This window comes from Camelus dromedarius, chromosome 20 (assembly GCF_036321535.1).
Source record: "Camelus dromedarius isolate mCamDro1 chromosome 20, mCamDro1.pat, whole genome shotgun sequence".
In the NCBI taxonomy this organism is placed as follows: domain Eukaryota; kingdom Metazoa; phylum Chordata; class Mammalia; order Artiodactyla; family Camelidae; genus Camelus; species Camelus dromedarius.
Genome location: NC_087455.1, coordinates 27,687,401 through 27,713,470, shown reverse-complemented (window position 1 = coordinate 27,713,470; position 26,070 = coordinate 27,687,401). Strand labels below are relative to the sequence as shown.

Genomic DNA, 26,070 nt, shown 5'->3' with positions numbered 1-26,070 from the left:
TTCCCAAAGTCATCTAGTCTAATGCCTACTGGTCCAAAATTGTATGCCATATGCTTGATTACATTTGGGAAATCTTTTCTTATTTTTCTTTAATTGCTTGCATTTTTTGTTATCAAAAATAAGATTGAGAGAAATTACAGGTAAAGTGGAAATCCTTTAATATATTAGTCCTGAGGGAAACTAATGCTTTCTTTACTATCTATAATATATAAGCATTTCCATTACTGTGGTTACAACTACGTGGGTAGGTAATAGTTTCATTTGAAGTATACTTTGGAATATGTATCACTTTGAAGTTCCAGAGCCAAAGCTAATGTTTTTTGGGTTGTCCCATAGATAGTGGGGGATGCTAGAAAACATTTACTGATTACATGTTAGCTATAAAAGTATTAATGCTAGACTACAGGGATACAAAAATCAATAGTGATAGGTGACTTAAATTTAAGTATACTTCTTTTAACAAGGATTAGGTTTTGCTATTGGATTTATTTGTTATAAAAGAAATCACATTGTTTCAAAATGATTATTATTTCAATCAATTAATCCCCATTTTGAATTGTGTTAGTTGGTATCACGAAACTGCACTGAACTAGATGGCATAGATTGGCTGATTAACCAGTTTTCTATGCAGTGATTTTTCTTATGCACCATATTTAAATATGGCTACAGATAGCAAAGTTGCACTATTTTCTCATAACATTTTGATTCTAACGTTTGAATGTTAGGTATATCAATATACTATGATTGTGTCTTTTTGTATCTTAGTTGATAGACTAATAAATAGCCTTAGGGACTTGAGAATTGTACTTCATGGTTTTCTTTACTCTTTTAAAAATGGTAGGAAAAGTCATTGAATTCTTTTAAGATAGAATTCACATATTTCACATGTTCTATTTAGGGAATTCATTTTGGAAAGCAGGCAGTCTTGTTTTGATTATAACTGAGCAACTCCTATTGTCTTCAGTGGGAATTGCTATTAAAGACAAATGTTGGTTCCTTACAAATTCTTACGAACTTTAGTGAGAATTTGCTCAGAATGTGTTGGGGAAGAGAACATTTTTTTTCCATACTCAGTAATTTTTAAACAATTACCTTTTTCAAAATCAATTTGATGCATCATAGCAAAATAGCAGAAGGGCACTAAAGATCAACTGAGCTGCTTTTTGACTAACGTTTCAGGGATTGTGAAGCAGCAGATAGACAGCCATATCACAGATCCAGATCAACAGAACAGCGGCCTCTCCTAGAGCGGACCACCACCCGCTCCAGATCCACTGAACGTCCTGATACAAACCTCATGAGGTCGATGCCTTCATTAATGACTGGAAGATCTGCCCCTCCTTCACCTGCCTTATCGAGGTGAAAGATAAATCAATCAGACTAACTTCCCCTTTGCCCCACCAGCACACCATTTTATTTTCCAGCAGCTCAATGGTCTCTTCTATCATCCTTGGCTGATCACTAATAACAATCAACACTAACCTTTTCAGTGTAAGCACACTATTTATATTCAGTGGATATAATAGTGTGTGGCTACCATTGTAATTTGTTTATTGAGTGTCCTGACTGCATTTGTTTTGTGATTTCTCATTTATCAGGAGTCTTGGGTAAATCCCCACATAATGCACCTCATAACTATCATGTTCTTCTCCTACAGAATGAGAAATTGTTTGTGTCCATTAGACATCACTTTTGGAATAATCATCATAATAACAATGAACAAAACTAGATTTTTAGTTTCTTTCTATCAATACTAATATCATGTATTAACCAATATCTTCTTTAGCTGAAATTTTAATTTTCCAGGGTTTTATTTGTAGTTTCATGAGATCATTTCTAATTAAGGGGTGTCTCATATAAGCCTGAGTAAAAATCTCTTTGGATCAAGGGAGGAAAGTTAGTGTTAAGAGTTTGAAATCTGGTAGAAAGAAATGTAAAGCATTACCTTTTATTTTTCGAGCTGCAGAATTCTCCTTTTGCTTTCATATGGATGGAATACTAATTGACATTAATAATTCCATGGATTTTACTGTAGGATTTTGTGTGCATGTATCTGTGTATGTAAGCATATTACACAAACGTATAAACATCTTTTGCTATTTAGATAATCATTCAAATATCCATATTTTGTCCTACTTTCCTAACCTTTTAATCAGCAGCTAAACTTCTTTTAAAATTACACTATACAGCTATCATATGAACCAAATGTATTGAAAGTATCTAACTCATTCTATTGAAAATGAATATTAATGGCGTATCTTGTAGGTCTCATCCTCGTACTGGGTCTGTCCAAACAAGCCCATCAAGTACTCCAGTGGCAGGACGAAGGGGCCGACAACTCCCACAACTTCCACCAAAGGGAACATTGGAGAGAAGTAAGTTTTATTTCTAATTATGTCATATAGGAAATACACATGGAAGCTAAGGTGAACCAAGATTTTTTTCTACTACCTTTGTGTTAGCTTTCTTCTGTTGTTAATTGAATGCCTTAGCTGCCTTTGCTGATATTCATATTTATAAATATATTTCTAAATATTACACATTTTGCATTTAAAACTTGTAATATTTGGAGGTAAAATAACGTATTGTTGCTCTTTCACATTTTTCAAATTTGAATAAATGCTCTTTAAAAAGTAAACTTAATGCTCTTAAATAAGCAGTTGGATGATTTTCTTTGCTACGACTAAGTTTATGTAATTGTTGATAGTTACATAAAGTTTATTAGTAACTAGCCAAATCAATTTTCACACACTGCAAAGGACTGGTTAGCTGATGCACAACAATGGTGATCCTTCTCAAAACTGGAGTACCAGAAAAAGGTAATCATGAATATACAAAGAAAGATGCATGTTGTACTGATATTTTTAATACCTTCAAATTTTTGCATAAGAAGCACTATTTGCTTACACACAGATGAACATACTCCCCAAACATTTATAAATTTTTGGATAAAGGACCTTTAAAAGCATGGATGATAGAGTATAATAAGTTTTAATGTCATTTTTTTAAATGGTCCCTTTATTTGGTAACTGGATGTGCTTTACCGGAAACAAACAAACAAACATACTTAAATCACCATTTAACTTTTCTTTAATAGATAATGCATTCTGTGCCTTTGGAAATTTCTGTTGTTTTTAACCCCTGTGCTTTGGTTCCCTTTTTTGTTTTGTTTTATTTTGTTTTTCCTAGACAATGGAGTCAAGGAGATAGAACCATATGAAGGTCTGTACATAAAGGAGGGTTTGTTTTGTGCTGACAGCCTTTTTGGGGGGCTATGTGAGCAAAAATAAACCCAACTGCAATTGATGTCCCTCCAGTGTGTAGACTTTCATATACAGTAAAATTATTTTGTTTTATGGTTCTGGTAAAGTAGTTGACTTTTGTTTTACTTAGAAAATATACGAAAGAGCTAAGTTTCTTTGATTCAATCAAATAAGAATGCAAAGAATTTAACTGACAAGGTAAATTTTTCTCTTTTTAAACATTTGCTTTTCGTGCAGAATACTATGTTTTGGGCAAGACTTTAACCAACGATATCAATTGCAGTCTGTGTTTATGTCATTGAGGATGTACACCTAGTCTAGTTATATTTATCATCATATATTTCATTTTGTATTTATGATGATCTTTTAACTATTAAATTTGGCTTTCTAGAAAAGAAAGTTGTTGAATTAGAAAGTGATTGTGCTTTTTACTTCCTGCATCATTTTTCATGTTGTAGCAAGAACGCTTATAGTGTATCAGTTACATATGTACAGTTTTATTATCAACACTACATTGTGACTCAAGAGAAAATACCGAGTCATGATATGTGGAGTGTCATACATTTACCAGGACAATAAAATTTTCTCTGCTGATTATAGACTTCTTTTCGAAACTGACTTTGTAAGTTTAAAGAATTATTGACTGTTTTTATTTACCGATGAATCTCCAGCACATAGAATAATGCCTGGCACATTATAGGCCTTCAGTAAATATTTGTTGAATGAATGCGTGAAATATTTATTTTCAAATTGAAAAACTACTTTAAATAGTGTAAAAAAGTACCATTAAAATAATCTTGTAATTCTCTGTATGTTTATAGTAAAATCCGTGTTTCTATCACCTATTTGTAACATATGTTTAAGTGCCTTGATTTGGGCAGCAATACTGTTATTGCCTTCAGAACAAGTTGTGTTCTTGTTGGTTGTAGTTGAACGGTTTATCAACTCTTATTTTGTGGTCTTTTTATTTACTATGTACTGTGATTTTGAGTAACTCAGCACTGTTGTGACTAACGGTCTGTTATGCTGCCCGATAAAAAGACTTCAGAAGCATTTCTACAGTTCTCAGTTATTTACATAAAAATGAGAGTATATAATTTTAAAAGTACTTTCCACAAGGAAAGTTACATAAACCATATGGAATTTTTGATCTCCTCTCCCCACAATTTTTAACAATAGAGTTTTGACATCATCTGTTGGCATATGAAGTCAGAAACAGTTTACACCGTAATTTTTTTAAAATTAATTTGAATATCTTCTATAGCAGTAGTCTGTCGAGATGCGAGTTGCTCCATTCTTTGTAATAGTAAAAATGCCAGAAAACTGACAGAGAGCTAATACTAAAAGTCGGAGTTGAGGAAATTTTTAAGGGGCTTGTCAACAGATGTTCTATTTACCCTGTATTTTTTGCCCTACAGAATCTATTAAAACCACAGTTTTCCTTTAATGTTTCTAACTGTGACTTTTCCATTTTTACAAATAAAAGGGAAGAGGGTCAAAACTTCTCTTATCCTTTCCAGTATGAAATAAAAGGGTTTTTTTTGGTTTTTGTTTGCTTTGCTTCAAAGTATGGATGATTTTAGCAGTGCTTTCATAAATGTTGATATGAGGACTCCAGTAAATACATAAGTGTTTCATTTTCTTTAGCTTTAAAGGAGATATATAAGGTGCATAACTCAAAATTGACTATCAATTAATGGTCTAAGTCAAATTATGTTTGGATTATTTCTTAAAAAGTTGTCAGATGTTGTAATTAAGTGACATTTTAGAATCAAAGTTATGATGTGTTTATCTTCTGATCCTGTTTAAAAGCGGAAAAAATTCCTTTTGACTTGGGATATATTTTAGTCTATTAATTAAATTAATTTAAAACTTTGTATATATTGGTTTTGACAGTGGTACAGTATTAGTCATCTTCTCTTTGAGAATCAAAGAAAATAGGAGCAATATAATGAAAGTACCATGTACTAAACAACTGTAAGGCATTATTATTATTTTTTATTTTTCCCTAACTTTGATGTACTGGCATTTTATAAAAATAAAAGCGAGTTTATAATACCATTTTTTGTTTGTCCAGAAGAATAGTTGTATAGTATTATTTTTCTAAGAATATATCAAGTTTGTAGACAAAGTATTTTGCCTACTTTAAAGTTATTACATATTATAAATATTTATGGGCTATAGTTTCTCTTATATAAATCAAAGTTATCAGAAAAGGAGACTGTGATAATTTATTAATAGTACACTATTTGCTTCCACAGTATGTTGAAAACGTATTAAAAATAATATAGTCGTTTCTCCTTATAATCACTCCTTATATCATGAATAATTAAAAATTTTTTGTTTTGTTTTACTTAAGAGTAACAAATGTCCACCTTGGATCTTACTTTTTTCTTTACTTTTACTTGTGCAATTGCAGAAATTAATGAAGAAACTGGGCATGTGGACAAGCAGGGGGGAGAAAAGCAGGGTGAAGAGGTCAAGGCAGGTCTGTCTGTGTGTCTAAAATAAATAATCGAAGTGTTTTAGAAATACAACTTTTCTGTTTCATGGAAGACTCTAGGCTTCAAGTTTATAAATACACAGTAAAGAATGGATTGTTTTTCGGTACTAATTTTAAAATAATTACTTAATTTTGTTAATGGAGAGAGATTATATAAGCTGTCTAGGAAATTTACCAGAATATTTAACTTCCGCATTTGAGCATTCTCCTTACTATATAAATCAAACTGAAATTATTCAACAATGTCTCTGACCAAGATTTATACTAATCCTTTACCCCAGCTTTACATTCATTTCCGATATTTACTCAAAAATGTTTATTGAAGATCTACTAAAAAGCTATTTTTACCACGTGTTACACTGAGTACAGGAACATCGAAGTCCTAGCCTCTTCTCTCAACAATTTTTATTTTTTAGAGGCAAATTACAAGAAAATGTAGAGCAGAATAGAAATTCCCAAAGTTTAATTCTTGACATTTTTAGAAACTATTATAATTTATCCATGAAACTTTTTCTAAGGTAACAATTAACTGTAGGTTCCTCTTCATCCCAGCTCAGTATTGCTCTAATATTTATTGACAATTATAATTTCTCCCCAAAGAGTCCTCCTCCTAAATGGTATGGCTTCCGCAATAAAGTCATTGTTTAGGATATCATTAGTTTGGGGAATTCAGCAGTAGTTACTATCACTTTTATTTACTTTTAACTTCATTAAGATAAAGAAGCTCATTAATTGAGCCAGTTTGTCACCTATGCTTGACTCTCAAAATTAACTTAATTAGTAAATTACATTAGTTCTTAGAATCAAACCATAGCTATAATATTTCTAACTTACTATAAGATGACTTGTTATTCCCCATTTTATTTTTGTTTTTATTACTTTTCTTTTGGATAGGAAGAGTATACTTTACTCTTGTGTTCATTAGTGTGAGGTGTTATGTCTAGTGCATGGATTTGCTTCCCTAGCGTGTGATGCTATTTTTTGTGGTGTGCTTGGTTTTTATTTGGGTTGTTAATGACCTTAATTATTAATCACTATTGTCTGTTTTCAATGTTATAAAGACCATGAGGGAGAAACACCAAGCCCACCTAATAATGGGAAAAAAGGCAAGTCTAATATGAAGTTAACAGTGCCTTTCTATACATTAGACACGGTATTGACATTTGTCATGTGCATGAGTATGCTTTCTTAAATAAGTATAAATACAAGTACAGTCTAAATTTAAGTTACCCAACATTTAAAGTGCTCTTTTTAAAATGCATTTTTGAATATGGAATTTGTTTATGAAGTACTTACCTTATTATTGGATCCTGATACAACCCTATTCTATTGAAATGTATAGCATTAAAGTAAAAAGTTTTGCTTTGTTGGTCACATTAAGGAGTACATTCTGAGGAAAATAGTGACAGTCATGTTACCATGCATTTAAAAAACACAGTGTGCCTATTTTTCAGTCCAAAAGTTATTTTAAAATTAAACCATTTAAAAAATATTTTTGAGTAAAAATAAACTTAGTTATGAGTTCAACAATATTAAACAAACATTTATAGTATTTGTAGATTTTTCATTGTCTAAACAGTCACTGTATTGCCTAGGTAAGTAAAAAGATGGTTGATTATAATACTTAGATTTAATTTTCCTTTAATTATTAGTGATTTAATTCCATAACCTACCACAACTAAATTATGTCAAAAAAAAAGTAGGACTGTTTTTAAAGCCAGCTAAAATGTACATTTACATTGTACATGTAAAATGTTACATTACATAAAATGCCCTGTGTATGCAGTTTGACCCAACTTTTTGTTTCCAAAAGATTAAAGCTCTTTAAAAAAAACAAAAACAAAAACCAGTAGGATTGTATATGTTTTGCAGTAATTGATAATCAAATGTAGCTACACATGTTGATTTAGAATGTCAGCATTTTAATTTTTTTTCAATTTTTTATTTGTTTTTAGAATGTCAGCATTTTTAAATGGTTACATTGAGAAAAAATCAGCTTGCTAAAATTCTATTGTATCATAACAATTTCCCTTGTTATTGAGCCAAATTAAGAAATGAATAGTATTGTGCTTCAGTAATTTAGTTGAAATTTCCTTTAATCTTGAATATATTCTTTCTTCCCTGTCTTCATCTTTTATAAATAATGTCTATAATGTTACGTGTAAAATTGAATTAGCACTAAAATAATTTCACAATTTTTCTTACTGTGGAGTGTTAATTACTCATTAATACCCCTCCAAGCATAAAATTCTTAAAATTACAAAGGTTATTGTAAAAAGGTGAAAATAGTATAACAAAATTAATTATATCAAGTATTGTAAAATATTATTATTCTCTATAAAACGACAAAAATTTAAATAAGCCCTCAGTGACAAAAATTTGCATATTTGTCATTTTTATCTATTTCTTGACATCCACGGTTTTTTCTTAGTATTTACGAAAGGATATGTTCATATGTACTTAAACATATGTCAGCGATCTGAAAGAGTAAATAAATCTTACGTGTTCCATCAATTATTAGGATGCAACAAGTTTTAAGAACGTTTAATGCCATTTTGTACTTAAGTTCATTTAAGTGTATCAGGATAGTATCTGCTTCACATGAAGTGACTAAGTTACTAAAGAGTTTAACTGAGGAAGTACTCTCAGCAGGTTGTTTTGGTTTCTGGACCTCTAGTTGGTCCTGAATACTGTTAAATCTCTCACCTCTGGGCTGTTCCACTTTCTTGTTATTGACTTTGATCTTACATGTAAAGTTTCTATTGACAGCGATTATTGGGATCTCAGTCACTCACACTCATTATTAATTTTTTTAATCATTTCCACTGCAGAACATCACATTGTTGTGTAGCCCAATCCTATGTATGATAGAGTTGGACCTAGAAAAAAGTTAATGAATAAAAATTTGAAGATGAGAACTCTGTATATTTTGCTTAACACTAACTCTCATCTTTTAGTTTAATCTTTTGATGGGCTTCCTATAATTCAGGTCTAGGTGTTTAATATATCTTATTGCTGTTTCTTTTGGGAGAGACAAATTTACTCTTTATTTTGAATCTCATAGTGAAGTTCATGAGTAAGATTAAGGTGTGAGGTTGTTTTTTCATTGGTTAAAACATATTTGTAAAACAGAGAAAATGCTACTTTGTTCCTTCTTCTACTTTATTCCTTCTTCTACTTATATAATCAGACAGAAAGAAAAAGATGACAGTGAATTTTAGCTATAACTATGTATAAGAAATGACCAAGCATTGAGTTATTCAGTGGTGGCCTTATCGCTACCCTCTCTTCTGATTTATTATGGAAAGGAAGGGAATAATGAAGATAGCTTTATTCTACATCTTGATGAAGTGTCTGCCTATCATTTTTGAATAGACTTGGTATACGTTGCCCTTCAAATACTGAGATACGTTATCAGTCAGCCAGAGCTTCTCCATTAACCCTGTATTAAAGTCAGATTCTTTGGCATATGGAATCAGTTTCAGTTTCCTCAAATGACTATTTTCTGAAGCTCATCCCTTTTAATACATTGGCTCTTCGTACCTCTGATGAGCTAAAATGAGACTGCTGATTCCTTAACATTGCACTATAAATTAAAACTCAAAGAAGAGCATAATTGGTGAGTTTCTAGCTACTTATAATTTTTTCATTCATTCTATAAATATTTTTAATTTATTCATTCTTTCTAAAAATAATAATATTCCAGTCTCTGTTTTGGGTGCTGGAGATATACTAATGTACATATCAAACAGTGTCCCTGCCTTCACAGTCTTTTTATTTATTAGGGGAGGCAAATGATAAAAGAATGTAGCATATAATTTCAGATACTAACAATTACAAAGAAGAAAAATAAATCAGGATAGTGGGATAGGTAGCATTCGAGAGAATAGGGCAAATGATTCTTGAAGTGTATTCTGAGAAGTATCCCCACCTAGGTAATATTTGAGCAGAGACTTCAAGTGACAGAATTACCACATGAAGGTCTGGAAAAGAAAAGTGTTCCTGACAGAAGGAACAGCAAATGTGAAGGCTCTTTATTGGGAGCCACGTTTGACTTGTGTAAGAAACAGTAAAGAGGTCAGCTGAATGCTACAGAGTGAGAAAGGTGGAGAATGGCAGTAGGTGTGGTCAGAAAGGGGCTGGAGGGGTGACCCATATATGACCTATAGATCAGTGTTAGGACTTTGTTTTTTACTGAGTGAAATAGGAAGATTTTGATTACAGTGACCCAATACCATTTCTTCTTTTAAAAGATCAGTTTGATTCCTACATTGAAAATAAGCTGAAAGAATCAAGAGTGGAAATATGGAGAACTACTGGGAGGCATTCCCAATAACCCAGGAAAGAGGTGATGGTGGCTTAGACCAGAGTGACAGGAGTAGTTGGACTTTGGATAGCTGTTAAACATAGAACCAGCAAAATTACCTGACAGGGTAAGAGAGATGCAATGAGAACATCCAAGTCTTGGGTCTGAGTAATTGGAAAAACATGGAGTTTCTATTCATTGATATAGGGAAAAACTTGAGGAAAGTAGAATTGGTGGGGGTATCGGGTGCTCAGTTTGGGATATAAGTTAGAGATGCTGTTAGACACCTAAGATATGATGTCAAAGGCAGTTTGAAATATGTTTTGGATTCCAGGTTAGAGATCTGGACTGTAGTTAGAGGTATGAGAGTCATTCTTATAAGGAGAGATTTAAAACCACAAGGGCCATTGAGATTACAGGTGTAGATAGCTAAAAGAAGAGGTTCAAGGAGAATGAACTGAACTATTCTAATATTTAGAAGCTGAAAAGATGAAGCAGCAAGAGACTGAGAAAGAGTAGGAGGAGAAACAGTAGGGAAATCATGGATTATAGTGTCTTTGAGTACAATTAAAGAAAACACGTGAAGTAGAAGAGGATTATCAAGAGTGTAACATTTTACACTGGATTTGGCAAGCAGGAAGTCATTGTGTTAACCTTTGTAAAGAGCAGGTTTGGTGGAGTTGTAGAGGGTAAAAGTTCAATTTGGATTTAAAAGAGGAGAGAAATGAAGGCAGTATAGTCACCTTTTAAAGAGTTTGGCTTAAAGAGAAGAAAAGAAATAAAAATCTAGAGCTAAGGGGAGAGGTCAGGGGAACAAGCACACATGAAGGATATGTGGGAAACTTTGTGTTCATTCTTTGGCTTTTAAATCTAGATCTACCAATTTGTTCTGTAGAACCGTCTGGTCCTGAGCCATCTGCCTATAGTTTACCAAGATATTTATGAGTGTTCTGTAGCTTTTCTCCTAGATTTAGAATCAAGAGTTTTAGATTTGGAAGGAGCCTTAGAAATCTTTAAATAAAACAGCTATTCTTTATTGTTAAAAAAGCAGAATTCTAAAGGGTAATTAGCTTTCTTCAATCCGCATAGTAGCAGATCTCTCGTTTTGACTCCCAGCCTTGTGCATTCATGTACCATGCCTTTTCAAGTGAATGGCATTCTCATTGCACGAGTTTCAGCCATTTGTTTTGTTTTAGATATTAGCCAACAGTTCAGCTCAATTCAACCAGTATCTGCTCTTTTCAGTGTTGTTGTATTAGGTAATCATTGAGGATGTAATGATCAGTAAGATATATTCCCTGCTTTGGGGAGCTTCAAAGAAAAAAACAAATGATATAATCATAACAACAAATGAAACATAGTTGGTAGAGTTATTTTATAGCATGTTACTTACATAAAGTCTTTTAAGATTGTAATACATATAGAGGAGGTAAGTTTTGACGTGTTCTGGGCATGTTTTCTGCCCCAAATATTTCTCCCACTACTGTGATAATACTTCATATTCTGATATTCTTTAATGTCTTAATTATTTTAATAATATAAAGCTTTTAGGCCTTCCAGAGCGTTGACCTGAAGTGTTACCACATACAGATTTTCACAGGAAGCAAGTGAGAGCCTGTGAATGGAGAAAGTCAGGTGTGGAGAGAGAGATGCTAAAAAATGTAGTAGAGCACTGGGTACCTTGGGAGGGTGATCATGTTAAATTCTGCCTCAAACTAGCCCCAAATGTACTCTAAATAACAGTATTTGCTATGTAGATATGGTATAAATTAACTTTCTTAAATAGTTTGGTATATTTAAATTGCTTATAACAATACTTGTCACATAGTAAATACTAGTATTTCTTGCTGTAATTTTGTATTTTCAGCATACAATCTGAAAACTTTGGATTTAAAAGTAAAACTAAACCTGATTATGCCCATCATTCTGAACCAATTATTCAATACATATTATTTAGTAGTTCTGAGGAAAATAGTAACCTCGATGTGGTTCTTGATCACATAGTTTGCACACGGAACAATAGGAGGAAAGAAATCGACTGGATTGCAGTATGACTTATTGCATAAGATGCAATATTTGTATGTTTCAATCCACATGTAAAACTCAGCATGCATATATTTAGCATACTCTTCTCTAAGTTTAAACCATTAGGACTTTTCAAGTTTTGTAATGTTTGTAGAACTCCATTGGAAGTAAATAAATTGGTTCTTAACCTCAGTTCTACTCCTAAGCACGTGATCTCTGGCAAGGCTTTTAATTTCTCTGAACCTGTTTCCTCTTCTGTAAAAATAGTGTCCTGTAAGGATTTTTAACAAAAACTAAGATTTTGGAGATGTGGCTTATAGACAGTAAAATCTCAAGTAGTTTTGTTTCCAGTTTATTGTTTGTGTTGTTATTGTTTGGTTTCTGGGAACTTAACAAATACAACCTGCTAATTGTCTGTTAGTGAGTATATAAATTTTCTTTCCTGGGAAAAGGAAGAGAGGGAAGAACAGGTTATAAAGGAACTAAAAAGCAGTAAAAGAATTCTGACAGTCTTCATTATGGATGCTTGCTTCTGTAAGCATTCTAGGGATTGGATAGCGTTTAGGGTTACAGAGTGGACAGGCTTTGTTTCCCTGCCCCACTGTATTCTGGTGAATGCCTCTAGGGCGAGGAGAGTACCAGTACCCATGTCTGAACTTCCAAATTTGATTAATATCTAAAGAGGAATGGATTTTATAGTGGCATTGGTGGATATTTCCTAAATACAGTATTCTCTGCCCACTGAGATGAATGACCATTTGACCATAATTGAAATAGGAGAGATTCAGGGATACTTTAAAATAGTAAGGAATTTATCATATATTTTATTCAATTACATCTATTTTATGGAATAGTAACTGGATGACAGTGAGCAAGGGGGATTTTAAAGAAAGAGACTTGGGGCATAGGACTGTTTAGGCCATTTCAGTAGTCAACTGTATGCTCGCTTACATTACTTAACTGTAAACCAGTATTTTCTGATTTCTTTTCCTAACCTTTCCTTTTCTTCCTGAAGGCCATTCCTCCTTATTTTGCACTTCTTTTCCTTTTGCTCATTTCATTTCTTCTATTCAAAAGCTTCAATTGACTAATCAGATTTAGTAGAGAGCCCCCTCCACCTTGTATCTTTCTAACTTAAGCAGTTCTTCAAAACATGGCATGCTTGTATGGCTTGTATGGCTACAAGCAATCCTAAAGCCATCTTCTGTTTGATGTTGAAAATAACATAATCTTAGGAAGATGGTATGGTGCTAGAGAAAGAGCACAGGTTTTGGAACCTTGGCTTTTTATTCCCCAAATGCTATTTAGAGAATCAAATGAGGTAATGTGTGTGAAATTGTTTGTAAACTAGGATAACTATTAAGTTCTTAGCCTTATTAATCAGCTCTGTTTACTTACCTATAGAAACCACCTGATAGAAAGTCCTTTCTGTGTTTTATAGGATCAAATATGATGCTATATGTGAAAGCACATTAAAACATATAGTATACAAATATAATCTGCTAATATAGGCGTTTGTGCTCTTTAAATTGTTGTCTTGATATAGGAGTAGCTGTATGGTGTGATGAAAACTGGAATATAGTTATTTTGCAGACATATGGTTTTTTAAAATGTCATTTAAAAACATCTCATAGTTAAGTCATAATGAGTAAATCATTCTTAAAATTATCTAATAGTTATTAAGTCAATCTTTAAACTTGCCCCCACTACAAATAAAATTCACAACTGAATATTTACTTGATGCAATTACCACAACAAATTCTTTTCTGTCCTTTAATGGATTCCAAGTTTGCTTCTGAGCAATGTGATGTATATTTTTCAAAGTCATACTTTCCAATTAAATTACACTATGTATCTTTGATTTTCACTTTTACTCTTTGGTAGTAGATAACATAATATCATGGGCAGCCACTTTGCACTTAAATTTCAATTTGAATATCTTTATTATTTAATGTTAAGAAGACTGTTTTTTAACTTAATCAAAATAGTCCTTTAATAGAAAAGGCTGTTGCACATTAAGTGCTTTTTTTTTTTTTGCTATCTTTCATTAATATAACTAAAACAGTTTGCAAACAATTTGAACATTTTCCTGACATAAGATGACTTTGATTTAATTACTTGAAATCTTTCTTTTTAATTTTGTAACCTATAAATTCAAAGAGGGCTAGGTGTGGGTAGTTCTTTGCATTATTTGGGGGACAGGGAATTAATGAATCGGTAGTCAGTTCTATTCTTTTAATGACTTTAATTCTGTTTTAAAGTAGGCACTTGGGTTTCAGCAGAGGGTTTGATAATAACCACATTTAGAACATTTAGAAAATTTTGTAGACTCAGTGGCTTAATGTTATCGTCTCTGGAATAAGTGGAAAATCAGACTAATCAGTGATAAGAAGCAAGAGCAACTCTAATTTTAGAGCTGGAAGTTACCTTTGAAATTTCAAGAGGAGTTTTTTTTTGTTTTTTTTTTTTTAAATTTCGAATGTAACAGATTGGAGGCAGATAGGCTTATGAAACTTGTCTAAGGTTAATGGCAGAAATGTTGCTAAGAGCCACCTTGATTTCTGGCTTAGCTCAGTAACGTATCTGTTAACCTCTCGTATCAATCACTGATTGCCTTGATTTAGGTCTTGTTTCATTGTTGTGTTGGCTGATATTTATAAATGGATGGTTATGAGGCTTTTTTTGTTACTTTCATATAATAGATTTTCTTCAAGTAAAATGTTTGTAGACTCAGAGAAAGTGTTTAAAAATTAACCACCATTAAGGTTTTTAGCTCCGCACTTCAGAAGATACTTTCTACCAACATATAGAAAGGCATTTTCAAAACAAGCCATTTCTACTTCTACACATTCAACCTTACTTCAAAAGATAGTGTGTCTTCCTTTTTTGGATCATCTCAGATTTTATCAAATGGTGAAAGGTGAAAGAACTTTTTAAGGGACAAATGATTTTAGAAAATTTGATTTTAGGTACAACTCTGTATTGCTTGTAAAACTTTAAATGTTGTATATTGGTAGATAACCAAAAGTACAGGTCATTCAAAGTTCAGAAATACTGTATTATTGATGAGTTTCTTTTCCCCATCATGGGGGAATTAGTCTGTTGTTTTTGTATTACTACAGACTAACTTTGGTTAAGGAACAGATGATTCCTTTGTTCTTTTTAACAAACAAGGGCTTAATTAGAGTCTCAAAATCTATTAGAATATTTCTGTATTCTTTAAAGGTTTTCAGGCTTCTCTTTCCACTAGCAGTTGATTCAAATATATCGTCTTTATCCAGATTGTGACTATTTGGGAATTCTATATTGCATCTTTATCAGATTATTTACTGATTAGGAAATCAGGGGGCCAACTACACACCCAATTGTAAATTTAATACTCCCAAAACAAGAAGTGTGTTTCCTTGTGGGAGCTGACTTAAGTTAGACCAGAATAAAATGTCCATTATTAATAGCATTTACTTCAGATCCAGGAACTGGAAAACCCTTATACTTAATGCAGCCAATTCTAGCAGTAATCAAAGATGATAGCGTTTCCAAGATCACCTTTATTTGATGTTGCAATATAGCATTTTTTTTCATTTTTGACAGTGATTTTATCTTCCTAGTTATGTTTTGCTTAGCTTAATATTATCAAATCAGTTAGTATTCTACTATTTATGGCCAAAGGTGGATAAGTACCAGAGAGTCATTTATGGCATGGTAAAACTTCATGGGGACAAAAATGTACGCAAGTGGTCACGGTAGCGTTATAAACATGCAAATAAAAAGAGGCAGGTGAATACTTAAGTGTTTATGAATAATACTAAGAGATGAAATGATGACCAATGAGTCTTTTGATACATGACCTACAAGGCCCTACATGAGCTGTACTTCATCCACTTCCCAAACCATTACCTCTTCAACCTCATCTTCTATGACGTTCCCTTTCGATCACTCTGCTCCAGCCACAGAGACCTCCATGCTCCTACCTCAAGACACTTGCCTGTGGTATTCTTCTGCCTGTAATGCCCTCCCTAAATAACAATATGGGTAACCCCCTTACTTCCTTAAGTTCTTTACTCAAAACTTGCCTTCTTAATGAGGATTTCCATGACTACTCTATTCAGACTTTCATCACATCCTGGACATTTCATTTACTTCTTACCTACTTCATGTTTGTCTTAGCACTATCAATATCTAAGTCACAAAATATTTTACTCATTTATCTTATTTGTAATTTAATTCTCCCACTAGAATATGAACTTTATGAGAGCATGGATTTTTGTCAATTTTTGCTTTTGCTATTATATCCTCAATGCCTAGGCATGGCTAGATTATAGTAGGTGCTGAAAAAATATTTGTTGAATGAATGAATGTTAAATCACACTACAAATAATTTTAAATGATCTTAGGTAAGTTAGGTAACTCATATTCAGTGATACCAAACTGTTACTAATTTTTATTGACATAATATCACATAGTACATACCTTTTTCTGTCATTTAATGAAAATACTAAATATGGTAGTAAAATAAATAACCATTTTATCTTACCATGTATTAAAATGTGTTATGGATTTTCTCTTGATATATATGAAAATCTCTGCATTTTAGTTCCATATAAACATTTCATTTTATCACACTAAAATAATGTGTAGCAAAATGTTTATTTCTGAAATAAATCAGTATTATTTAAGAACACATTTTTTTCAAATTATTTAAATTATCATTTTCTTCATACCTTCAATTATCTTTTATTGAAAATAGACTTTGGAATTTCTGGGAAGTAAACGTAAGTGCTTTGGATTTTGAAATCCAAGAAAAAAATTTAAATGTCATATTCCTATATGTAAAACATTAACTATGTACTACTGGAAGTTTATGGAAGAATTTAGGGGGAAAATATTTTTTAAAAATTAGACCATGAAGTATTTTAGGTTCTTATTACACAAATTATCTCATGTTTCTGACAAGCTCTGATTAATTTTTTTGATTTATACTAGAAGTTACATGGGAAGACCAGCAGAAAAAGGTGAATGGTACATTAAGTGATGACAAACCATTGCCAACAAAGAAACATCACTCTGAGCCAGGTTTGTCAGGAGTTGGAAAACCACTGAAAGCATGAGGCGATAAGCATTGCAGTTCATGCTTTTTAAACATGTGTGTGCTTGTTGTACCTCAACCTTTTCACTGTGGTGTGAACATTATAGTGTATAGAGTCCACTTGCAGTGGTGAAAACTTAATTTCAAAATTTGTTTAGAAAACTAATTACACATATTTTGGAGGAAAAGAGTAATTACTTCTTAGATTGTTTCTTTAGGGAAAAAATGACAAACTTATGCACAAATGATAACTTATATATTTGGCTGTTTTGACCCAAATTAAAATACCTTAATGAGAGGTGCTTACCTCCGTAAAAAGCACTATAGAAAGCTCAACATAGTTTTTTAAAGTTTGTCTTTGTCGGTCATTCCTTATTTTTAATTGCAAATGCTATCGAGGTATTATACCAATTGGTAATGATTTATTTACAACTTTTTGAGCTAAAATATTGCAACACAAAATGTAGCATGTTATGTGAATTGAATAATCTCTTCAAACCATTAATTCTACCAATAATTTGAAATGAAGTGATTTTATTTTCCTCTCTCTTTCTTCTCTTTTTTGGGGGAGATATGATTAACTAAGTAGAAGACAAAACTTGAACCAGAAGTAAAAAGAAGAGAAGCAAAGTCTAGAGATAATCAATCAACTGAATAATCAGTACTACTTTTAATCAGTAATTGGATGAAAGTACATTAAAAATTTTATTCAAAATTTTATAATGCAGATGGATTTTTATAATAACATCATCATTAAAATGGCTGTTTCTGTAGTTACTGGGTTAATGTATTTTCATGTGGTGACTCAATTCATGTTAAATCTCTGAAACATATAGTTTAAAATATGTCAATATATAAGTTAAACTAACTTACTAACAAGTATTCATGGCTATCCTGTTGTATGCCAGGCATTATGGTTGGCACTGAGTTACTGAAATAGACAAAAGAGAGATGCAGCAATTGCCCTCATAGAGCTTACATTCTGGCAAAAATACATAAATTAAAAAGTTACACTACTAATCTATTATATTTGTGATAGTGCTATTAAGGAGAATTGGGTGTTTTGAGAAAAAGTATTGTTACGTAAGTCTAGAGAGCAAGGAAAAATGCCACACTGCCAATGACTTAATCTGTGAATTCTCTTTTAGTGAAATGGATACATACTGAAAATTTTAAAAAATAAACTAGAATTCACATTGGGAATTTAAATATACTCTAGAAGTTGTAAGAAAAATGTGTTTTTTTGTTTCAGATCTTCAATTAAGAGTCAGTTTATTTGGAAAATAATAATGAGCTTAATGTGTTCAGGGGATTTTAAAAAGTAAATGAAGTAAATATAAAATTGATTTTTTGTTATGATTTATGTAACAAAAACTATTACTGTAAAAATATCTCCTTGCTGTGGTGTGTGATATGGGTTATCCTTGGTCGTAAACTATTGTTTATTTGTCTTGTTTGCCATCATGACTGCTTACATAAATATGTTTGTGGCTATATATATCTATGTAAATAAGTTACATTGTATATTAAAATCATGAAAGTATGCAATATTTCCTGAAATATTTTTAAATCTCACAAATTTTAAACATCTCCTTTAAATATTATTAATTTGTGTATTCTCATATATTGCATTTTTTAATCACTTAAGCCTTCTAGCTGAATATGTGTGCAGTAGAGGAAAATTAATATTATTAGAGTGCCTTGATGTCGTGCTTAAAGTTTTTATAGATTTTTCTGTTTTGGCAATTGTGCATTTTTCTATGTAGTGGAAAATTCCTGGCAATTCAAACTATAGATGTTGTGAGTAAGTATGCAATATGCTAAGGCAGTAAATTTTGGTGCTCATAAATATTTTTGCTTGTTTCTAAAAGAATGGTGGGATATGTTGAGAACATTTTTAATTATTGAAACTTTGGAGTGATAGAACGGGAGGAAAATAGAGGGATACCAGGTGGGGCTAATTACACCTCATCATGTTTAGAAGTCTGGACTTTACAGAAGATGTACTTGGATTCATTCTTTATTTTATATTTAACTATATATACCATATTAATAATCTAGTAACTATAATCAGTGTTTATTAATACATAATCTTTATTCACTAAAATCTAAGAGATCATCTTCCATTAATTGTCAGATATTCTTCATCAGAAGATTATTGTAGTAAACTTGTGGTATTAGAAAAAGTTTGTGAGGACTTGAACTCAAACCTGAGATGCATAGTTGGCTATGTCTCAATAGCATATATTGTTATCTATTTCTGTTGCTGTTTTATGAAAATCTATGCAAGAATACCCCTGGGGATTTTGCCATTTTTAGGATGTATACTAACAGTTAAAACATCACTTTAAATTTTTATTTTGAATATAAGACTGTAGAACTGGAGGACTACATGGCATTATGTAGTCTAGAAAATGGATCAGCAAATACTTGGATGAACCTTAAGTATCATGGATTCATATCTGCTTCTTTTAAGAAAAGTTTTGACATCTTTGAAGTAGACTGTGCTGAGAGAATGGGTGATTTATTTTCAGTATTTCTAACTTAACTGACAGCAATATAGATAAAAATCCCTGGAAAATATAATGATGTTTATCATATTAGCATCTTTGATGTGATCATTAAGATAAGAATTCTACAAATGATTTTAAAGCACAGGTTTTATGGGTAATGTTCAGAGTAAATCACTAAATGTCTTCCTCATGTAGAATGTGGGTTAGATTTTGTTCAGGCCGTAAAGTTAACAAAACATTCTTAATGCAAATCAAGGACATATGAGCAGAGAAAATCTGTTGTTTGTTTTTTCAATGAACAGTCTGATTCTAGACTAGAATACTATGGCCTATAATAATGTAATGTTATTAAAGATTGAAAACAAGGTTTAATCTGTTGAAATTTATTATTTTCACTTAATGAATTTATCTGTTCTGATAGTAATTAGAGTGGTATCTGGGAAAAGAGCATATTTTTACCTAAAATATTTTATCTTATATATTACTTAAACTCAGTCCACAAAAAAGTCTGGTGAGAAAGCTAACTTCAATTATCAGCTAAATGAATGTTTTAGAACTGATAAAGTTTTTCAGTTTCTCCAAAATGAGGAACTCTTGAGTTAAATAGTTCAGACTCTGCTTTGAGATATAATTATAAATGATTTCTGATATGTTTGAGGATTAATTGATACTATTCACAAAAGGATTGTCCACCTTGATTTGTCATTTTCCAAGTGGAACATACACTTTATCTAGAAAAATCTTGAATTGACGTAGCTACCCTTTCTGCAGTTACCCTGAAATGTGACAGTGCTACTTACCTTGAGGTATCTTATCTGGAGGATAAATCCTTCTGGAAGAGTGACGGCAATGAAACACTTTGCTCGGTTACTGTATGAATATACAGTATTTTGTAAATTGAAAACATTCAAAGTAACAAGTTGTGTTTTACAAGTTGTGTGTGCTTACTTCCCCAGTTTGGGCATTGTAAGATTTAGTTAATATATTAAGCTTTAATTTTTTTCTACCATGGACGTTTCCATATTGTATTCTTTAAGAATCTGTAACTATGGATAAGGTAGGGATTTTTTTTTTTTTTAACTTAGCTCAACCTCTGGAATTGTGTTTTATAAAATTTATCCTAAGGTAAGAGGAAAAGTAAATATTCAAAATTTTATTTTTTAGTGAATTTTGTACTTCAGTGTTTTTTCTTGACTATTTGGATGTTATGGACTTTTGTTTCCTTTCATTCTCGAATAGTTTGACATTTTCTAACAGAAACAATTTATTTCAGTCTAAGTCAATATTCTAATCTAGTCTTCTAAGTAGATGCTAGTCTAATCCATCTAATCTGGAAAAAAGCATCGAGGTTGTGTTCTTGGTCAGTATTAGCAGATTGGTAATTTCTGATTATTTCTGGATTATAGAGTCAATATACTTTATTTTTGGCAGAAAAAAGTAATAAACTAAGTTAAATATTTTTTGTAGAACACAAATCAACTGATGGAAGTTTGGAATTAAGTACTACTGACACCTTCATATGTAAATACAGTGTTATTTGTTAACAAGCATGTTCTTCTGTGAATAAAGTGAGATTTCATGGACTTATGAATTTAGTTGCTCGTTTAAGTTGACTGAGTTTCCTATGAACAGATAAGGCCAAGCCTGTACTTCAGTGACTTTCTTTTTTATAACAAATAGTATGCTGTAGTTTGGAAATCAATTATTTTAAACTCCTTCAATAAGTACTCTAAGTATGTTTTTCTTCTGCATTTAAAATTGCCTTACATGTCAGACTTTAAGGATAGAATCAGAAAAAAATGACACAGCTACAGATAGGAAAAAGACATTTAAAAGATAAACATTTTTGTTACTGTTTTTAAAAGCTTAATATTTTTAAAGATTGTACTTTGCTTATTTCAGTAGGCAGGTAGAATTTGTAAATATTCAATAATTTTATGGTTGTTGGCGAAATTATAGAAAGTAATAATTAGTTTAGAAAATAAATCCAATTCACTTAGACTGGGGAATTTTTCAGCAACATTTTTGTCACAGTAGAGAAGTTCTAGTTTGAAATCGGTAAGCTTGGTACACATTTTGTTTTTATATTCTAGGTCTGTCCTCATCTTTGTATTGTTGAGGCGCTTACTAAATAGACGCTTATTTAGGCTTCGTTTTGAAAGGTGTTGTTCCTCCCCTTGAAGGAAACATTCTTAAGGCTCTTGTGACCTTTAAAAAGCCCTCACGATATGATTAACTTTTAGTTATCTGCAAGTTCTAATACACACTTAGGCTTGAGGTTTCTGTTTCATCATCAGGAATCTTTTTAAGAGAATACTTACTCCCATAGGACCTATATTAACTCAAGTACAGTTAAATCTGATAATAGGACCAATAGCATGTCTGTTGTTAGCCAGACATCAGATTTTCAAATAGATATCTTATGCCCTTGTTAAAAACTGCATTTATGGATAAACAAGCCTCATGTCTATGTCTTTTTAAATTAAGTTGATTACAGGTTATTATTTCTGTTTGAACTTGAGATGTATTCAGTTGAAATATAATGCTTGTTAATATATTATATTGGCAAGAAGAATTTTGCTTTGCACACAATTTTACATAAAAGCTGATATTATATTCAGTCTCATAAACTTACTTTTTTACCATATAGCCAAATGAAAATTATTATTTTATATATCTGTTTATCTTCAGTAGGTTTTTGTAATTTTAAGAATCAATACAGGCAGCTTTAGTGTGTGTGTGTATATATATATATGTTGTATTATTTTACTTAACTAAAAACCCCATTCTTTTTATAGTTTGCACCTTGATGGTACCTTAAATTTTAAAATTTTTTTCCATAATAATTACTATAAATGATGTTTATGAGTTATTCATTATGTTTTATAAATATATTTCAGTATAATATATGAAAATACTTCCTCTTTTGTTAGCTCGTCTGATGGAATGAACCCCTCCCAAAATACTGTGTATTTTTATTACAAAGTCTTTATATTTTCTGAGTCTGAAACTAAGATGCAGCCATAGTTGTGATAGTAACAGACACCTAACAGAGAGTATACTTTTACTGTTCTTAATCACTCTAAGTGGTTATTGGCTAAATAAAATGTTGGAAAGACTTCTTAATCAAAGTACCATTAACAACATTGAAAGTAAAATGTTTGTGGCAAAGTAATGATTAAAGGAAAAGCGGGGAGATGGGAAGAGTGAATGGGATACTCAGCTTCTTCAAGGTTCACTGAAGTCTGCAAATCATTACAATAATATTTGTGAAATGAGTTTTTATAGTTTCTTGCCACTTAAATAAGACATAGCTGTTTAAATGGTATTGTTGACTATAAGTTTCTCTTTTTAAATGTGGCTGTTTTAATACAAATAGTATATAATAAAAACTGTAACCACAGAGAAGACAAGAAAGCCAAACATTTAAAAAATAAATATTTGGTATAACTGAAAGTTAGACATTGAGATTTTATGATTTAAGTGAGTGTTCTGTCTGCTCATTAAAGTTGTGAGTTTTTATGTAAGGTTAGTTTTGATCTATTAATGGATCATACTCACACAAGTGATAGAAAAATGACTTACTGGGCACTTTAGTTAGATTGTGAAACTCTTCTATTTTCATCCTTTTCTATAATGTAACTGTTGTATTATTTTCTAAAAACAATTAAATTTTTGGTGCTAAGTGTTACTATATTCCTCCCAAGAGTAAAAAGCATTGGTGAATTATTTGCTTAGTTGTACCATGGTACTTCTTTTTAAACCTGTTCTAAACAGTACTATATATTAAAGTATCAAGTCCAAGTGTCACCATGAAAAGGTTTTTTCCCTTGTTTGGCTTTTATTTTCACATGTTTTTATTGGGTCATATAGCATCTAGTAGAAAGAAAATTGACCTGGTAATCAGGAGACCTCTGTTCTGTTTCTGGTTCTGCCATTGAACTTGTTTTGTGACCTTGGGTAAGTCACTTGGACTCTATTCAGTTATTCTCTATAATAAATTAATGAATGGGTTGAGAAGAATTTTGAATGTTTTGAATCCATATAAGATGAAAAACATCGCCTCAATACCATTATAAAATGCTCAAGATACAGGAAAATACTAGGTAGAGAAAGAAGCTCCATTTATTTATGTTGTTTTTGTGTTTTCTGCAAAAAAAAAATCTTTGAGATGGAATATACTTAAGCAGTTATTTCATCCAATTCACACCAAATTCATTTTAACATGTGTGGAAACTGCTTTAGTAGTGTGGTAAATACGTATGTAGGGAAATTTGCATGTTAAAAAATAATGCAAAATATACCATTCAGCATTAACCTATGATACTAATATATCGAAGAGTTTTCTATTTTATCTTCTGTGAGAAATGGGTGGACTGGGGATGTGAAAGAAAATATGGCATCTAGCACGTTAATGTATGAATACATTTCAGGAAGGTAATACTTTTCTAGTGGTCTATCCTATTAGCAAAGTCTAGTTTGTTACATAACTGTGATGAGATTTAGTGTCTAATTTTGAATAAGTCAAAGATGTGCTCACATTACAATCAAAATGATATTGTTAAGTTTCAAAATATGTCATTTCTTTTTCAGTTCTCTATAATTCATGCTAGTATTTCTCTTTTTTCTTAGAAAAAGAAGTTTTGGTTATCTCAGCACTTATTTCCTAGTGGAAAATTTTTGTTTTCTCATTATTCAGGAAAAGAGATAAATTTGTTATAGGAAAGATTTCTCTCGAGTTATAATTTCAATATATCAATATTCCAAAGGTATTTTTATATAACATGTTTTTCTATAAATCACTCAAAAATTATGATACAGGTATTGCAGAAATGAATGTGGTGTTTTAGTTTAAGAATTTAGTAATACCAGATTTGAAGCTAAGAAGGTAATTAAAATAGGACGTTCTGGTTTTGTGTTATGTTGTTCATCTGTATCAGTCATACTAATACTAACTCACTAATACCTTTAGAAAAATTTTTTCTTAGAATGCTCAGTTTAGTAGAGATTTCCTGGTTAATGGCTGTATAAAATATCTTCCCAAATTATGTGCTGAAGTGTTCCCAAATTATGTGCTGTGTCTGTTATAGTAGATATTAGATTTGGATGGGCAAATTTAAATGGAACAGTCAGTGATCTGTTATGGCTGTCTGTAAGAACTTTCTGAATAAACAAGCCTTATCAGGGAATATGATCGAAGAAAATTTGTCTAAATTGAAGACTAACTTGAATTTTTAGTATTTAAATATAGCCATATATTTCAGATACTCTTTTTATAATGAGTTTTATTATATTTGTTACTCTCTGTAATATTTTCCTGACAATATATTGCTGTACTGAAGTAATTCAGTGACTTACTGGTCTGATGGCCATACTTATTTTCATGTGTGCCCTGATCATTTTAGGAAACTTAAAAGGCATAGAAATCTGCTGGAACTATTATTGTTGCTCTTTTTGAAGATGATTTAATTAAATTCTTTTCTTGAGATGATATCTAAAATTTCTATAAGTATTTTCACAGATCTTAAATGGATACAGTAATGTCTTAAACAATATGATCATACAAGTAACCTTGTTTTTACTAATGGTATCTTTTTTCAGCATCAGTGTTCAGGATTGGCTGTCCATAAATAATTGTAAACTTTTAAATCCTCTTTATCTCTACACTAACTTTATTTTTCTGATTCTGCTAACCCATAGTAGCTTAACCAGTTCACCATCAGTTCTTCTGTATTCTTTTTTTTTCTTTTAATATGGTATGTATTTGATTATATCTTCCCTACAACTATGCACAGGAGCCTTTCTCAAAGTGATCTGAGGCCCTTTCCTTCAGTGTCACTTTTTACCTTTTGAGTACATCCACTCACACCCATCTCCTTTGTCTATGTCTGTCCATTACACGATGTGATCACAGAAGAAGTGGACACCACAAGGAGAAGACATGCAGGTCTGTCTCTTCTACTGCTTTTCTTTATAATTTTTTTCATTTATCTAACTTGTCTTAGAAATTTTTTTACTATTTTTTATTTGCTTTATAATTTTTCTTTCTCTTCTAATATTAACAAAATGTTAAATCTGCAGGCATTTTTATTTTAGGTAGTTGTATATTCAGGTTTTAACAGCTCTGCTCCAATTAGATGGAATAAAAATAAAACGATTAATTTTATGTTATATGTGTATATATGTATTTTTCCAATACTGGGTAACTAACTCCAGATTCAAATATGTGTATATTAATATAGAGTCAACTAGATTAAGTTAATAAATTATAACTTGTTCTTCAAGTTATTTTAGGCTTAAAACTTGTTTTCAACTTTTTTATACATAATTCTAAAAGTAGTTTATTTTTATCTTGAGTTCAGCAATGTGCTAGA

The 26,070-nt window shown here is 31.3% G+C and overlaps 1 protein-coding gene across 29 annotated transcripts in view; it reads left to right on the top strand.

The window, feature by feature from the left end:
* Window positions 1-26,070, top strand: part of RIMS2 (regulating synaptic membrane exocytosis 2) — a 511,671-nt gene that overhangs the window by 325,291 nt on the left and 160,310 nt on the right. For 12 of the 29 annotated variants that reach the window (XM_031439443.2, XM_031439470.2, XM_031439442.2 and 9 more), the window contains 2 exons: window positions 1,180-1,359; window positions 2,266-2,375. In XM_031439443.2, coding sequence (XP_031295303.1) covers window positions 1,180-1,359; window positions 2,266-2,375 — 290 coding nt within the window. Of the gene's footprint in view, window positions 1-1,179; window positions 1,360-2,265; window positions 2,376-3,189; window positions 3,223-25,610; window positions 25,644-26,070 lie in introns of all 29 variants that reach the window. The other 17 variants (XM_064476903.1, XM_064476904.1, XM_064476902.1 and 14 more) reach the window with 6 other exon arrangements.